This window comes from Trifolium pratense, linkage group LG4 (assembly GCF_020283565.1).
Source record: "Trifolium pratense cultivar HEN17-A07 linkage group LG4, ARS_RC_1.1, whole genome shotgun sequence".
NCBI lineage: Eukaryota > Viridiplantae > Streptophyta > Magnoliopsida > Fabales > Fabaceae > Trifolium > Trifolium pratense.
This window is the reverse complement of record NC_060062.1, coordinates 15,089,415-15,107,740: the sequence shown is the minus strand read 5'-3', so window position 1 is coordinate 15,107,740 and position 18,326 is coordinate 15,089,415. Positions and strand designations below refer to the sequence as shown.

Here is an 18,326-nt window from a genome sequence, read left to right as displayed (position 1 = left end):
ACATTACAGCTGACTGTGATAATCCCTTAAGTCCTGAGTACTTGAAGGTATATGTTAGGGGAAAATGTGTTGATTTTTCACCAGCTATCATCAACCAATATCTGGGTAGATGTGCTGATCCTGCACCTGAGTTGGAAGTCTCTATGAATGATGTGTGCAAAACAATCACTAGTGACAAGGTGAAGATATGGCTAAGAGTTGGAAAGTTGTCTGCTGCCAAATTGACTACAAAGTATGCACTTCTGAACAAAATAGTTGCAGCCAACTAGGTTCCCACTACACACTCTAATGGTGTAGCTACAGGTTTGGCCAAACTTATCTATGCTGTAGGAACTAGTACTGCTTTTGACTATGGTACCTACATTTTTAATGCAACAATCCTGCATGGTTCTTCTAATGCTATAAAAATGCCAATAGCTTTCCCTACCTTGATCTGTGATATTATTTTGGCACAACATCCTGGTATCTGCACTGAGTCTGATGTGCCTGTCAATAGACCCTCTGCTTTGACAATGGACTTTAGATTGCTAGAAGGTACACATGCTGCAGACATTGTTGTAGCATCTTTGAAGAAACCAGCTGCAGCCATGACTAAAAAGCAGATGATTGCTAATCTCAGGGAGGTGAGTAAATCCTTGGGTGAAAAGAAGGAGCTGGTGGATGGTTTGATCCAAGCCTTGGAGCTTGAGCAGACACAAGCTGATGAGGCAGGAGTAGGTCCATCTCATGGATATTCTGTTGATGATGATGTTGCAAGTGGTGAAACTGAGGTAGAGGAGGAGCCCTCTGATGAAAGTCCATCCATATGACCTCCTTGTTTTTTTTCTTTGGATGTATTTTTTTTCTGGATTTTATTTTGAGGGCTTAGCCCTGATGGTCTGTAATTTGTACTATATGATCTCCTATGCTCTGACATCCTGTGACTCTATGCTATTTGATACTCTATGGTCCTATGTTTTTTCTCCTATTCTATGGTACTGACTTTATTTGTCAGAATTTATGGCTAAAAAGGGGGAGTAATATCTGTGTGCATGATGTGATGAAGAATTCTATAGCATCTAGTATAGCATGTTGGTTTTATATCATGCATGTTTTGAGGGGGAGTGAAGTTTATGCATATATTGAGGGGGAGTAGGTAGAATTTATTTTTCTACTACTTATGATATGCATTTCTATATAGGAATTTATTTTTCCTATTGAGGGGGGGTGAAGCTTATGCATATATTGAGGGGGAATAGGTAGAATTTATTTTTCTACTACTTATGATATGCATTTCTATATAGGAATTTATTTTTCCTATTCTCTGTGGCATTGCTTAAATATGAAGGAGTTTATTTCTCCTATCTTGAATCCACTATGTGAGATTTTATTTCTCTCTATATGTACTTTGAGGCTAGATGTGTTTTGTTCCGCTGTTGCATGCCTCTGATGCTTACGTGCTAGCTATCTTTCATCTGATGAACTTTTTACTTTCTTTCCTAGTTGTGTCTTATGTTGACTCGAAGGAAAGTTTAAATAGCTTAGCATCGTTCTACTTTCTTTCCTAGTTATGTGCTTATGTTGACTCGAAGGAAAGTTTAGACTGTATCTCTCTATGCACTGGCCTAAGGTTGTTTTAGCCAAAATTTGCCAAAGGGGGAGATTGTTGGGTTTTTGAGATTGGCTACATTTTGCAAAAGCCAACCAGCCAGATGCTGGACAGAGATGTTGTAGCATCATCGTACAGCATCCTGATGCTTTGTTTTCGTGCAGAATTTTTATTTCAAATCTCAGTCAAGATTTGCTTCAATTATATATGCAAGCACGTTCGCCTGGGCAAACCGAGCCTTGCTAACCAAGTTTTCATGAAGTCGGTTGAAGGAATATTATTTAAAACAAAAATATAATTATATTATATTTTTGCATGTTTTTTTTTTGTTTGGTCACACATGAAACAAAACAAATTATATTTCTGGAAATAATATAGGGTTGGCCACAATTCCTACAGCTGTATTTGTCTGAAGACCTAGCTTTCACATCAAGACAATTGAAGACTATAAATATGTGAAGCCTCAAGCTATTCTACTCGTGTGTTCTAAACCTTGTTTACAAAAAGTGTGAGTTTTTATGGTTTAGAATTTGTGTCTTGTGTCAGCCTTTCTTGTGTCAATTGGATGCAAGTTTAGGACTGTGTTTTGGTTATTAATTGTAAGCTACTCCTAAGCTTTGAAGCACGGAGTTAGTGTGTGTGATTCACTCAAAAGCTTTTAAGCAAGAGTGTGGTCTAGTTTCTAGGAGAGTGTCTCCATCTTGATTATTCTTATTGACAACAACATGGTACGTGTTGTTAGAGGGAATTTGAGACGGGGTCTCATTATCTAAGAGGTTCTTAGATAGGATTGCACGGGTAGTGTCTAGGCGATAAGTCAAGTACCGGGTGTTGGTCGAGGGCTTTGAACTAGAGCTATTATAGTGGATTCATTCCTGGATTGGTATCCCCCAGAGTAGGTGACGTTGCACTGAACTGGGTTAACAACTACCCGTGTTATTTATTATTCTGCTATTTATTTATTTACTTTATTCAGCACCTGTCTTGCTGCAACATATGCTATAGCATCTTGTGCAGCATTGTGTTCACTGCGTGCCAGATTTCACCCATGATCATAAGTGATTTGCTCACTCCACTAGAAGAGAATGACTTGTTAAAAGAAGCGGAGAAAGTGAATGACGACCTAGGATGGGAGTTGGATGGTGTGGTTCCTATCTATTGTTTGCACAAGGTGGCCAAAGAAGAAGAGCCCAATCTGGTTGTTAATCCTCAAAAGTCTTCAACTTCAACATTGAAAGCTTCGGTGAAGAAAGACTCTAAGAAATCTCCGTCATGGTCCAGTAAGAAGAAAAGAACCAATTTGAAGACTAAAGGGGAAGGTCTCAAGAGTGATTCGGGAAGTGTGAAATCATTACTTATTGATATTAATATTGCTCCTTTGAAGGAAGAGAACAAGAGGAGTCGGGTTGAATCAAAGTTGAAGTATCCTCCCTAACTTGTGAATTGTTTCTGGATCCGTCCCTGAGTGCAAGAGTTAGTATTGATAGAATCGTTCTAGCCTCAACAGGGGAATTACTTTTCAAGTAAACTGACTGCTATTCTTACTTATAGAACTAGGGTATGTTTATTCACTAGTTGCTGGAAAGGTAGAACGTATGGTAGTGTTGGCTCATCTTTCACTTCCGAACTCTAGCTTTCTAAAACCTTCCTCGCTTTAGTTAGCTTTTTTCTCATTTATGCTTCCTCACTTTAGCCTTGGGGAATGACTTCTACTCCTCCTGCTAACTGAATTATACCTCAAAATTAAAAGAAAAAACTCTAGCTCAGCTCGGGGTTAGGCTTATGTGTCCTACCTTGCCACAATCAAGATTGACAACATCTTCAGACCTTGACCTTGAAGTCGAGTTACTCTCGTGAATCACATTTACGTGGGGATTGTTTTTGACACATTTATGTAGGGATTTATTTTTTTTTTTTTTACAAAGATAGAATGATTTCAATATATTAATTATTATTTTTAATTATTATATATGCATTGATTTAAAAAAAAATTATTATATATGCATGTCATATGTAGTTCAATCTAAGTTTTTTTTTTTTTTTTACTAGAGTTTAAGCTTATATAGTAAAACAAAAATATTTGATGCCCCTAAAAATTTAGTGTCATGTGTCACCGCTCCTCCGAACCCCTTGTCCTATATAAAATCCATGTACACACTGTATTTTATTTTAGTTTTCAACATTGAGAATTACCAAGTAATATGATTATGCTTGATGGATTCCTAAAATTGTGATCTATATGTTAAAAATAAAAAATTATATAAATATATATGATCTGTATTTGATAAAAACAAACTTCAAATATTTCCCACACGTAATAAACTCAAAACATATTAATACACCACCAATAATATTAACCTCGCTGGCATAACTTTGAACTCCATCGAGTTTCAAGTTTTGAAATATAAAAGCTAAAAATCATATAGTACAAACTTTAGATTATAGTTTCACTTGAAGGAATATTTGACAATGCCGGGAATGTGGATATTCATGAAGTAGTCTTCCCAGTCAATCATTTTTGGATCAAAGTAAAACAAATCCATCTCTACTCCACTTTGTTTTGCTGCTATTTGCAACTTCTCTGCATTCATATTATCAAATCTGCGTGCACAACAATTAATCATCTCATTAAATCAAATAGACCAATTTTATCTTTTTACACAAAATTAAAAAAAAAAAAAAAAAATTGAAATTCATACTAATAAAATTTCTAGTAAATATTTTTATTTTGGTATAACTTACACGCCAGCAAAGAAACAATAGGGTCGGTAAAGGTCAACCAAGCGCATCACAGTATGGACTCTCCTATGGATATCGAAATACATGCCCTGAAAATAGTGACAGAAAGCTTCATTCACTAGCTTTAGCCCCTGTTGAATTGAAACAAAAATTTATTAGTACGCACTTTTCTGGTTATAATTGTTAATGATAAAAGAGTTTTTTTTTCTAAAGAACAAAAAAATTAGCAAATCACAACTTATTATAATATATTAACTTTAGAAATTAATGATAAAAGTTAAATATTTTTAATGGTTGGTAATTATTATTGACTGACAGTGTGAAAATTTTGATGACAATGTATATAAACTAAATTCAAATAAAAATCGACCGAGTTAGGGTTGTGAAGAGTTATATATAGCTCAGTTGGTAGCTGCAAGAACATATTCAGAGGTTTGAATTCAACCCAAAATTTTCTACTTTTAAATTAAAGTGTATGAGTGTACCTAATATGCTAGTTGACAAAAAAAATGGAGAGAAGTAATTGAGGATTAGAAATTGATGAATAACCTGTAATGGAAGCAAGTAACGAATGTACATATATCTTTGGAAGCTATTCATATTTTCCAATACAGTAACTTTGCCAACTTTGATGGCTTTTCCTTCTTTGTCTAAACATGGTTTTGCAGTAAAATATCTGAAGCTAAAATCTCTGAGATTCAGATATCTAACTGGATTCCCAACAGAAGAACCCACATGATATATGCTATCACAAGGTTGATTTGCATGACTCGCCATAGCCACCAACATTGCATTCACCACCATGTCAGCAGGAATCTGCTTTAAATTAACTCACGATAAATAAATCAATTCTGACTATATATTGATTAAACTTAACTATATTTTTAGTCAATTTGTTTTTATTTTTTCTATTCAAAATTTTAGTTATATTTTTTAAAATTCTCGATTTTATGTCATTTTAAAAAATGTCACATTCTTCCCATTTTGTTAAAATTTGGATAATATCAAATGTTTCTCACCACATCAAATACTGCCTCAAGGTCTGCAAGGAAGCATGTTAATTTTCCTTTACCATAAGCAACAATTAAACTGTCTATGGTTCTGCAACAAATAAAGGTAAATGAATATCTTTTGTGAGAAAACAGAGTATTAACATAATTAATTACAATTTGTAATAAAAAAACATAATTAATTACAAAAACAAAAATAAATTGGCGATTAATACCTTACTCCTTCGACCCACCCAGGGAAAGGTTCTTTGTAAGTGCTGGTAATGATTGTAGGACGCACAATCACAATTGACATCTTTTCCTTCATAGTCCCCACAAGCATTTCACCCATTGCCTTAGTAAAGACGTATGTGTTTGGCCATCCATACAAATTCGCTCTAAAAAATTTATTAAAGTGAAACAAATCACATCAAATTTTGGTATTTGTTAACTGGTGTACATCAAACTAGTCCAACACATATTAGGGTCTATAGACTTTAGGTCTTTTTTTAATACAAAGAATAGAGTAATTTTAAGTCAAAGAAATTGACATTTTTTAAAAGAAAAGAAGCACAATGTTAAAATCTTGAAAGAAATTCCCATTTTCATAACGTCCGCTACTTAAGTAGCGGAGAAAGAGTAAAACGGGAAAGACGTAGGATATACGAGAAACACGTAGGGTGAGAAAAGAAATTCTCTTACTACAAAGTATATAACCTTTCAAAATAGGCTTCAATACATTGTAAAAAAATGTAGGCCCAAATACTTTCCCTTACAAACTTAGGTCCAAAGAAAAATTGAGTTTAATATCCTCTTTTCAAAAGGAAATATTTTTGGTACACTGAGTTTTGTATATCTATATGCACCTTATAAACAAAATCAATCCACATTTAAATTCATTTTAAAATAATTAAACATAATAAAACAATATGATATTAAATTATTAAATGTTGAATATCATATAGAACAAAATCAATCATTGGTTAATATTACCTTTTCATACCCAAATCCTTCATGCTAACTTTAATATCTTTTTCAGTAGCTCCCTCTTGTCGAAGCATGTTCAATTTCTCTTCAACAATTTTCTTTTCCACATCAATGTCTAGTCCTGCCACTCCATTTAGTGATGCACCCAATTGGTATGGATCTTCTACTATGAGTCCTCCTCTCTCCCCACATACGTATGCTGAATTTATAAGTCAATTATTACATTAATTAATTTGAGTAAACTTGGAATTTACTTAAAATGAGCTGAATTATTAGTTAAGGTCAAACACTAAACTTGTGGAATTGAAGTAATTAATAGAATTAACACACAAAAATGTAATTAATAGAATTATAAGACTTGTGTTATTTTATGTTAGGCATTGTTATGGATTAAACTTTGGTGTTAGTTCCCCCCACCCCACACACGCGCGTGCACACACATATCTTTTATATCTCCAAACTAAGGCAAAACACGAGCCAATCATTTTCAAGTATAAGAAATGGAATTTTTTGAGCGAGAAAAGAAACGTAGGGGGCAGGGAGATATCATCTATAAAAAACGTTGGTGTTAGTTGGCCCACCATTAGAAAAACCACCAAAAATTGTTCAATGATCCAACTATATGTTTTACCAATCGGAAGAATGCAGTTAAGTTGGGTGCAGTATGTTGGGGGTGCAATAACATCTCGATCTTAAAAAAAATTATTTAATATAAAATATAGGTTATCACTTAATTCATAATATTATACACCCAATTCACGAGTTTAGATATTTATGCATTCAAAATACACACTTCTAAAAATATTGAAGTTTTATATTAACAAAACCTAGAATAAATGAGGTTGGATTCTCTTTTTTCATTTTTCTCACTAAAATAATTGAAAGATATGGAGATGGTGGGAGAAAAATAATTGAAGGAGATGGTGGGAGAAAAATAATTGAAAGATATCATCCAAGTCCCGAATAAATAGCTCCAATTATATTTTGTCAGTAGTGGGGCTTAATAACTTTTTTAAGTATTATTGAATATCTAAATCCAAGTAGAAAAAAAAAAAAACTATTTCACTTTTTTAAGGATTAAGCTCCAATAATTTAAAATTCGATCATAAAGTACTAGGAGTCAAACTAAAATTCTCCCGAACAATTTAAATATAAGGAACACTTTGGGAAATTTTTTTGGACCTTTTTTAAGAAATTTTGACTAATTTTTAAATGTTTAATTTCACTTATGTCTTATTTATTATGAGAAAATTTAAAAATAAGTTAATTGAATAAAGAGTAATTAAATAAGGGTATACATAGAATAAATTTAAATTTATAAGAGTATTAAATGAAAATAACAATGATAAATATGCTTCCTTGATCTGTGTAATTTTTTCAAAGTATTCCCGGTAAAAATGACCGAAGAAAGTAAAACGTATTCTAATACAAACCTGTGGATACATGGACAAGCACCCTCAGGTTAATACAATTTTTGGCGAAGTTTAAAACATGCTTAACTCCAAATGTATTTAAACCCAATGCAACATCATATCTGCATGTAATAATATATGAGTTAGGAGAAAATATACCATATGATCTTTAATGTATATGATCTAGAGTGCGTCTAATTTAAATTTTAATAAATTATTTAATTTTTAGTCACTAGATTACATGACAAAAAAAATATTACTTTTATTAAAAATGACACGGATCGATCTTTAGATTATATTTTAGAAGTCCATGTTAAACAAACCTCAAAATTAGATTTATTTACCTTTCATCAAAGTTTGTTGTTGCAGCTAAATTCACAATGACATTAGTTTGATCTTTTAACTCTTTAAGTAGATTTGAATCCTTCAAATTGAAGTCTTCTTGGGAAATATCCCCAGGCACTAGAGTCAATTTTTCTGTGATAAAGCTATTGAACTTTGCACCAAGATTTTCCTTCAACAATCTGAACAAGTCCTTTCGTAAAATCTACATTTACATAAAATGAAAGTATAATGTATTCAAGTAGTGACAAAAAAATATCTTGTAAAATAGAGTACGTAAAAATTTATTGACGAAGAATAGTAGACGCAAAAATTTATTAACAATTATTTTTTTTCACAAAATAAATTTATTATGATGTACCAAAAAAAAAAAATATTTATGATAGTGACATTAAGAATAAAATAAAGTACGTAATTAACTATTTGCCTAAATATTTTTTTTTACCATGATATTGGTACGAAGTTTTCACCGTCGTTAACGATAACTAATCTCCGTCGGGGAATCTGTAGGGTACACAAGGTGTGTTCTCCCATCCCAACCGAATTTTCTCCATACACATGAGCCAGAAATCAAACCCCTGACCACATGCTTAAGGGGACCAAGACACCGTTATCACTTGGACCAATTCATTGTTTGCGACTAAATAAATTTATTATGATAGTGACTTTAAGCAGGGACATACATAAGGGGGGGCAAGTAGGGGCTGAGCCCCCCCCCCCCTCTTGTCATTTTTTTTCTTCATATACTTGTAGTTTGTACTTGGTATATATATATATATATATAAATTAATATATTGAGATATGTGTTAAAAGATTAGTAACACAAAAAAGATTAGTAGCCATTGACAAAAAAAATAAAATAATAATAATTGGTAGCTACCTCCTGTTACAAAACATACACTGCACCCACCGCATAGTAATTGTAACAATTAACTTTAAAATATTTTGATAATATATATTATACACTATATTAAACTCCAAATCCAATTTAATTAAGTTAGTTCTGATTTATGCTATGAAGATTGTGAAAAATAGGCTAAGATGAAAGATGAATTTCAAACTAATTGTGTGTTATTTACATCGAGAGAAGAATTGCTGAAAAAATTAATACATATTCAATTATTGATGAGTTTTATGATATGGAGGAACGACATGTACGATGTAGATAAACAATGTGATGTACTTTTTTGTAGAACAATGTGATGTATTTTTTATTGAGTGCATTTAAGTACTATTATAATCATGATTTATTTAGTATTTATTATTTAATTGTTCCGGCCCTCCGTTTTATATATTCATGGATCCGTCCCTGACTTTAAGGATAATATAATAAATTTCGTAATTAACTACAGTATTTAATTAACTAAATAAATTCATTGTTCTCAACATTGGAAAATTGTATCATTTTGATGTCACAAATGTTGCGTTATTGTATAGATCTTATAAAATTTATGGCGTGTAAAATATGAACCGCTAAAAAATATATATTTAAAGGTATGTTTATCATTTTTAGTAAAAATGAATCTTATGATATTAAAAAATATATGATAAGAACAAATATTTTATTAAGATTTAGTATAAATAGTAGGATTTATGTTTGAATTGAGTTCATAGGAGACAATTCTAAAAGTTTTAATATAAGAATCTTCTTTATTTGATTCAATCGGAATTGTCTATTTTTATTGGTGTAACCATCTTTTGGTATAGATGACAAAAGTGATAGAGTTAAAGAGTATAGTGATAATAAAGTTTTTAAATTATATGTACATATCCAACAAAAAAACTAACAAAATAAAACACTAACTTTGAACGTTAAAAAGACAATATTTTTGTATGTTTACAAAACGGTGAAAGTTAACATAATGAATTAAATTTATTGGTTAGTTTGCAATAAACTGAAAATTAACCTTTAATTTATGTTAGTAATAAAAAAAAGAACCAATCTTATTTTTTATTATTACTTAAAAGACAAAATAATAATTATATTAAAAATAGAAAAATTATATTAAAAAACAAAATAGTACAAATATACTTTTAAGTGTCAACAAGATTATACACATGATGTGAAAGCAAAGTCACACAAATCTACCAAAGAAAGCACCCCTAGACACAACACCACACCCCACCAAACAACAAAATATTTATATAAACAAACATAACTCCACTATAGTGAATATATACCTCATTTTGCATTCTTCTGGTGGCAGATTCAACATCTGAAGCTCTTAAAAGAAGATAAAGTTTTTTCACATTTGGTTGAACGCGCAATATCTTCTCTATAAATACTACAATAGTAATATTAAAAGTAATTAGAAGAATAATTTTTTATTTATATTTAAGATCAATAAAAATATGAATATATGCATTAAGCAAGCTTTAAGAAAAAAAAGTGTTACTCCGTCAAAAAAGAAAAAAAAGTGTTACTTTTTGCAAGGAAGCCGGTGGCACCGAGGACCAAAACATTCTTATCCTTAAGAAAGTGAGTAATGCTTCCAAATTGTTCCATTGGAGAAAAAACAAAAATAGGAGAATGATCAGAAAGATATTTTCAAGAAACTTTAATAGTACCAAAAGAGGAACTTTGATAGTTTTTTTGTTTGAGTGTAAAATAATGTCCAAAAGACCAAAATATATAGAGAAATTATTGAGTGACACATGCAAGGGCATTTATTTTGCATAGTACGTATGATGCATGAATGTGGTCCTAAATAATTAACAAGTGTGTAATCACTGTAATGAGGTACAAGTGTGTGAAAAAGGAAAAACCTTCTACAGTTCTACTATACATACAGGCCAGGCCATTCAACAGTTCGTTGAGCAAACCTAACTTATAGCTGCCACTGTCTGCAAATATTAATGCCAACATGTCCTGTTTCTACAACACGTTGTTGACTTCCATAGTCTGAATCCTTGATGATACTATTAAAATAATTAATTAAGTATATACTATTTTTGGAGGGAGGGGATGGGAGAGGAGGGTGATGTGCTGTTTATTCTTTGTTTGGATTAAAGAGAAAGTCAAAGAAAAGAAGCTCTGAGGTCTTAGGGTGGACGGTCCTAATTACTTGGAGGTTTGTGTAAAGAAATTGGATCCTCTGCAATATTTTGTGTCCAATTTTCTCTTCTTTTTCTAATTCAATTCAATAGTTGCCGGTCAACAAAGTAAAAAAAAATATAGTGCAGAAGAGAAAGAAAGATATGAGTGAACGACTGGGATGAGGGCAGGAGGATGGATGGAAAGGATATGTGCAAATATTGAGAATGAATTTCTAATAAAAAGTGCAAAAAAAATTTAGAAAAATTATTTAAATTGTAAATACCTATATAAAACACATAAAGAATAGTCATTATTGTCAATAACATTTAAAATAAACATATTTTATTCAAGTTGTTTAAAATAGACATTATTTAAATTGAAGTTATATTTAAATCTTATTGAATAAAATTTAGAAAACACATATGGTTTTTAATTATTCATATAAAACAGGAAGCGGATGTCGTTGTGATGTCGGTTCTGTTTCCGCAGGTTAAGGGTTATGGTTTTGGGTCCGGCGTCGTTTTGATGGTGTTGGTGTCGGGATGGGGTGGTGGTGGTGGTGGCCGGAGGTGATGAGGTGGTGTAGTACGTGGGGGAGATGTGATGTTGTGGTGGTTTTAGATCTGGCGCCACTAGGGTGTGGTTGATACTGCGTGGGATTGGTTTTCTACGATATTAGATTCTCCGACTGTTTTTCAAATCTGTTGAGATTTGAAGGATTCTTTATGAGTCTCTAATGATTTCTAAATCTGTTGAGATTTGCAGGTTTTTTGTATCTGGTTGATTTCTACCGCGTCGGTGTTGACTGTTTGGAGACGGTCTGCGAGCTCAGACTTATCTGCCTAGATTCTCTTTCTACCGGTGTCCCATCAACTTTTGACTCAATAAGCTGTTTTTTAGATTCATATGGGTCGCGTCGGTGTTAACTTTTTTTTGCCTAATTTCTGATCATTAATAATAATAAATTTGCTGTTAAAAAAAATTAACAATACTTTAACTAGGTAAAAATAGTCAACTTTCTTTTGTCAGAAAAAAATAGTCAACCTTCTTTCATTCATTGAAAACAAAAATCAATCTTCTAAAGCCATTGTAAACAAAAAAAAAAAAAAATCAATCTTCTAACACTAAATAGTCCACACGTTTTATTAAAAAAAAATAATGGCTTTAATGCAGTTTTGATCCCCCTATTTTGAAAAACCTGAACTTTTAATCCCCTATTTTAAAACTCAACACTTTTGATCCCCCTATTTTAGTTTTTTGTTAGTTTTAGTCCCCCACCTCAGTTTGGTCAAACTTTTGCTTATGTGTCATGCTCACTGATGATGTGACATTGTACATGTGGACAAACAAATTTCTTAGATAGTGTCCCGAGCCCCAATCTTTTGTTTCTTTGATTGCAGTGATGTAAACACGATCATCTTTAAGGAATCCCATTGCAAAACATGCATCTCTATAGGTCAAATATTGTGTGTCACCAATTTTTCTGACATCATCATAGCAAGTTGTCCACATGTACAATGTCACGTCATCAGTGAGCATGACACATTAGCAAAAGTTTGACCAAATTGAGGTGGGGGACTAAAACTAACAAAAAACTAAAATAGGGGGATCAAAAGTGCTGAGTTTTAAAATAGGGGATCAAAAGTTCAGGTTTTTCAAAATAGGGAGATCAAAACTGCATTAAAGCCAAAAATAATTTAATTTAATCTCCTTAGCGTCTACTTGAGCATATGCTATTAAATCATTTAAAAAAAAAATTAAATTTATAAAATATTTGAGTCAAACGCTAAATGATAATGTATTTTTTATTTTTGTGTAGCTTCACATTAGCTTCCGCTTAAACGAACTCTAAATTTAATGGCTCCTTTTAAATTAAAATTTAATGGGGAAAAATGCTAGCGTCCACTTAATAGATGCAACTTAGACGCCAGTAGCGTCCGTGTCGGGGCTGACGTTAAATTTTTTGAAGCTACAAGCCAATTTTTTTGTAGTGTCTTTTATGGGTCTCTGTCCGTCTTATGCAGAGATCTGATTATTAATAATAATATATTTGCTATTAAAAAAAATTAACAATATTTTAGCTACGTAAAAATAGTCAACCTTCTTTTGTAAGAAAAAAATAGTCAACCTTCTTTCATTGAAAACAAAAATCAATCTTCTAACACTCTTTAACTTTTAGATAATTCATCAGGTTTTTTTTTTTTACATTCATATTATAACTTCTTAGTCTTACAAGACAATTTAAGTAAGATATGGTGTGAGTTTTTTTATATACTATTTTTTGAGGCCCCGCGTAGTTTATATATAGTTCAATAGTTGTGTTAGATAATATATAAATAATATATTATTAAGGGTAGTTTAGTCTTTTATTATTTAGTATTTATACCTTTCTATTGTTTTGTATTCAAACATTTTTTTGATTGTTCCTTATGAAACCCTAGCCACTTTATGTTTTCTCTTTCTATGGATTGTTAACATTGTATCAGAGCCGGGTTAAGGACTGCAATGTGGGCATTTGACCCAGGACCACGCTAGGCGTGAGGGTGGGTGTTGAATGTGTTGTTGTGTTGTTTGAGATTGTTTGAAGTCCTACATTGCTTAGGTTCCCGGGATGTGAAGTGTATAAATATGTGAGGGCAACCTCACCCTTTTGAGCTAGCTTTTGGGGATGAAATCCCAAGTATTTGTCTTATGCAAAGCAGCAAGTTCCTCTGCCATAGCCTGCTGCCAAAGAGGATCAAGAATAGCTTCTTTATAGGAAGAAGGCTCAGACAAATTGTGAATGGAGGTTAGAAAAGAGGCAAAAGAAGGGGAATAAGTGGAATAAACAAAATCAGGCAATTGAGGTTGCATACTCCCCTAGAGGTTATCTTCTTTCACAATCTAAATATATTGCCAACATTCTTGAACAATCTCGTATTTCTGATACCAGATCAGCAGATAGCCCTCTTGAGCTCAATGTGAAATATGCTCCCTCTGATGGCGTTCCTTTATCGGATCCCACTCTGTATCGTACTTTGGTTGGCAGCTTGGTGTATCTTACTATTACTAGACCAGATATTGCTTATGCAGTGCACGTTGTCAGTCAGTTTGTTGTTTCTCCTACTACAGTGCATTGGGCAGCTGTTCTTCGCATTCTTCGTTATCTTCGAGGAACTCAATTTCAGAGTCTTCTTTTTCCTTCATCTTCTTCGTTGGAGTTACATGCTTACTCTGATACAGATTGGGCTGGTGATCCCACTGATCGCAAGTCTACTACAGGTTTTTGTATTTTTCTAGGAGATTCTCTTATATCTTGGAAGAGCAAGAAGCAAGACATTGTATCTCGTTCTTCAACAGAAGCAGAGTATCGTGCTATGACCACTACCACTTCGGAAATAGTGTGGTTACATTGGCTTCTTTCTGATATGGGTGTTCCGCTGTCTAAACCAACTCCTATGTATTGTGATAACAAAAGTGCCATTCAAATTGCTCATAATTCGGTCTTTCATGAACACACCAAACACATTGAGATTGATTGTCACCTCACTCGCCATCATCTTCAACATGGCACTATCACTTTACCATTTGTTTCTTCCTCCTTGCAGATTGCAGACTTGTTCACGAAAACGCATTCTATTAAACGTTTTCATTTCTTGATCGACAAACTCTTGATGCTTCCTGTTAATGCATCATGAGTTTGAGGGGGGATGTTAGATAATATATAAATAATATATTATTAAGGGTAGTTTAGTCTTTTATTATTTAGTATTTATACCTTTCTATTGTTTTGTACTCAAACACTTTTTTGATTGTTCCTTATGAAACCCTAGCCACTTTATGTTTTCTCTTTCTATGGATTGTTAACAAGTTGTATCAAAGTATTTATTATTATCTTATCCATCGAGACTTATAATAGTTTATCTTATTATCTAATCCATTAACCGTTCAATAATCTTTATATAATTCTAAAGTAAAGGTTTGAAAAAGGTTTTGTATCAATAACATTTTTATTTATTTTAAAATTATTTTGTATCAATAATATTAAACTAATACAAAATGTACTTCATTGTGTCGAAGGGTTGATTTCCTTTATGCAAAAGGCGGTGGTATCTCATCTCCAATATGCAGATAATACTCTTTTTATTGGGGAGGTTTGTGTGGAGAACCTTTGGACTATGAAGGCTATTTTGAGGTGGTTTGAGCTAATCTCGGGACTTAAAGTTAATTTTTTCAAGAGTAGGTTGTTTGGGGTGAATGTTTGCAACGCTTTCAAGGATCAAGCGGCTTCTTTTCTTCATTGTAAGAAGGGAAACTTCCCCTTTGTTTATCTTGGTCTTCCGGTGGGGGAAAATCCAAGGAAAGCGTCAACTTGTGTACCAGTTGTAAAGGCGATAGAAAAGAGGCTTTTGTCGTGGAAAAACAAATATGTGAGTTTGGGTGGTAGAGTGGTTCTTATTAATTCGGTCTTATATTCAATCCCAATATTCTATCTTTCTTTCCTTAAAATGTCGTCTAGTGTTTGGAAGACCATTGTGAAACTTCAAAGGCATTTTTTGTGGGGTGACGTGTTGGGGGAGAGTGGTAAAATCTCTTGGGTGAAGTGGGAAGATGTGTGTAGGCCGAAACAAGAGGGGGGTTTGGGAGTCAAAAATCTCATGTTGTTTAATTTGTCTTTGTTGGATAAATGGCATTGGAGGATTCTAACGGAGCGTGATTCCCAATGGTCGGCAGTGTTGGCGGCTAGATATAGGGATGTCCATAGTACTACTTTGGGTATTACGAGGCCTACAAAAACCTCCTTGTGGTGGAAAGATTTAGAGGGAATTGGTCAAATTAGGGGGTGGCGGGAGATTGGGTGGAAGTAGTTTTCGTGAAAAAGTTGGGGAATGGTGGTAACACCTCCTTTTGGAATGATATTTGGTGTGAGTCGAGTACATCTCGAGAGGCTTTTCCTCGTCTTTTTCATATCTCCTTACAACCGCAAGTGACTATCAAAGAAATGGGCGAATGGGTAAATGACTCATGGAGGTGGCTTCTTGAGTGGCGAAGAGCTTTTTTTGTTTGGGAGGAATCACTATATGGCCAGCTAATGGGTGCTTTGGAGTCCATACCCTTATCTCATGTTGATGATTCATGGGAGTTTCGCCTGGATAGTGGAGGTATGTACTCGGTAAAGGTTAACTACTTATATTTAAGTAATCGCTATAATCCTTCTTCTATTTCCTCTTTGAGTTTGGGTACTAGTTGTGTGGTGGAGGGTGTTTGGGAGAGTTGGCGCTGTCAAAGGTGGTGGTTTTCTCGTGGCAACTTCTACTTGGGCACTTACTATCAAGAGTGAATTTGGCCAAAAGGAGTGTCATTCCTAACAAGGATCAAATGTGTGGTCTTTGTGGTAGTGGTCGCTATGAAACGGAGGATCATCTATTCTTGCTTTGCCCTTTTGCTTGGAGGATTTGGATGGAGGTTTACAATTGGTTCGGGTTAGTGGAGGTGTTGCCGGAAAACATGGGGACTATGTTTCTCCCCTTCTTTCGTGCCTTCAAGTCATCAAAGAAAGTGCACAAGGGGATTGTGATGTTGTGGCAAGCGGTTGTTTGGGTGATTTAGAAATCTCGGAATGATGCCATTTTTTCTCATATAGGCCATGACGTACATGAGGCGGTGGAGAAGATCAAACGAGTTTCTTGGCAATGGTTTTTGGAAAAGAAAAGTCGCTCTCCGTGTTTGTATTATGAATGGTGTGTCAACCCTCTTTATTGTATAGCGAGTTAAAGTTGTATAGCTTAAGGGGTTGTGGGTGCTAGTTTTATTTTGGGGATTGGTAGAGTACTATTTGTACTTATCCGACAATGGTGGTTTGAGTACTACTTGTACTTTGTTTCAATCTTTTTCCTGTTAATATTTATATATATAAAGTGTTCTCGTTGCTGTTCAACAAAAAAAAAAAAAAGATTTCATCAACTACTTTTGTAATGCAAACTCCAAATGAATCATATAATATCTTGATTTCATGTTACATATCACTCAACAAATGTTTTCGTACCCGACAAACAATACGAAATTTATTGAATCTATTAACTTTTGATTCTTCGCTCAGTTAATCGAGTCAATTGCCTTAATGATTCAATAGTGTAATGCGATTGTAAATCTAACTATTACTAACTATTAGCATTTACAGATGTATTTATTTTAGATCCATTAAATTGAAAATCTATGTCTAGAATTTTTTAGATCAAGGAAACAATTTTTAAGTTTTATCTCAGAAAAAGAATTAAGAACAAGAATGATAGCATTGATAATTTGATATTTTGAAGAAAAAAAATTTATATAATATCAAGAGTTATACATTAAATACGTAAGTAACTACATCTAATCCCAACATAAGAAAAATTAGTTACTCGTATTCATGGTAGCTTTATACAAAGACGATGAAGAGAAAATAGTGTTGCATCCGAATGTTCGAGAAATTAAGTCAATGATGCTCCATTGTTGAAGAAACCTTGCTTGCCTCTCCCCGCGATTTTTCGTTCTCATGTATGCCAAGTCATGCTTCAAATGCGGTCTAAATCCATATTTACAGACTTTGAACATTTTACATTTCACTTAGCAAAATGTCTCCTTACCTAGGGAACTACCTTTTTTAGGGTTTAATTGCTAGTTGTTTCAAGTGGTCATTAAACCGCCATATTTTTCGCTAGACGATTTATTTGCTCTCGTCTGGCGAAATATGTTCTTGTAAGATCCTCTGACTCCCTAGTTAAATTACACGTCGCGACACTTGTTCTTGCCTCACGAGTTGTGTTGCCTTCTTATCCTTGAACTCCATGTTTGCAATATATTCTCTAGACAATAATTGAATGCATCTCTTCACGAATTGCAGTGAATTCAAATTTCTTGACTTTTCTTTGAAAATTTGTCGTGTGTTTTTGTTTTAAAAATGTTAAATTCATCGTAGAATGGAACTATTTTACACACTAAAATACAACTAAATTAAACTAATATTTACATTATATAAAAAGTTATTATAATTTTTTACGAAAATAAATTAATAAATGACTTAAATACTTATTGAAAAACACTAATTTTTTACACCTACCAACGGTGGTCCACATAGCATATTATATGCCCCCTAAGGGCTGTGCAACAAAAAGAATATACTATACTTAGAAAGTAATTAAATAGATTATAAGATACTAATTTTTAAGTAAAACAAAAAGTGAGAACAAAGTACGAGACACCGGACCAATGTT

At 33.1% G+C, this 18,326-nt stretch overlaps 1 protein-coding gene across 1 annotated transcript; it reads right to left on the bottom strand.

The window, feature by feature from the left end:
* Window positions 1-3,868: 3,868 nt before the first annotated feature.
* On the bottom strand, window positions 3,869-10,662 carry LOC123921811 (fatty acyl-CoA reductase 3-like). Its single transcript, XM_045974491.1, has 10 exons — window positions 10,482-10,662; window positions 10,239-10,342; window positions 8,060-8,262; window positions 7,737-7,837; window positions 6,310-6,502; window positions 5,553-5,714; window positions 5,347-5,428; window positions 4,877-5,143; window positions 4,331-4,458; window positions 3,869-4,189 (listed from the first exon to the last, which is right to left on the bottom strand). Exons 1-10 carry the CDS (start codon window positions 10,561-10,563, stop codon window positions 4,036-4,038), a joined length of 1,476 nt encoding a protein of 491 aa, XP_045830447.1. The 5' UTR covers window positions 10,564-10,662; the 3' UTR covers window positions 3,869-4,035.
* Window positions 10,663-18,326: the final 7,664 nt, after the last annotated feature.

Bases quoted from the DNA above. Each gene is read 5' to 3' on its own strand.
- LOC123921811 (XM_045974491.1), bottom strand. From the start codon at position 10,563: ATGGAACAATTTGGAAGCATTACTCACTTTCTTAAGGATAAGAATGTT. The intron at 7,838-8,059 runs GTAAATAAATCT...TATTACATGCAG, and splicing joins ACAACAAACTTTGATGAAAG to ATATGATGTTGCATTGGGTT. The intron at 5,715-6,309 runs GTAATATTAACC...TAAATTTTTTAG, and splicing joins AAGGATTTGGGTATGAAAAG to AGCGAATTTGTATGGATGGC.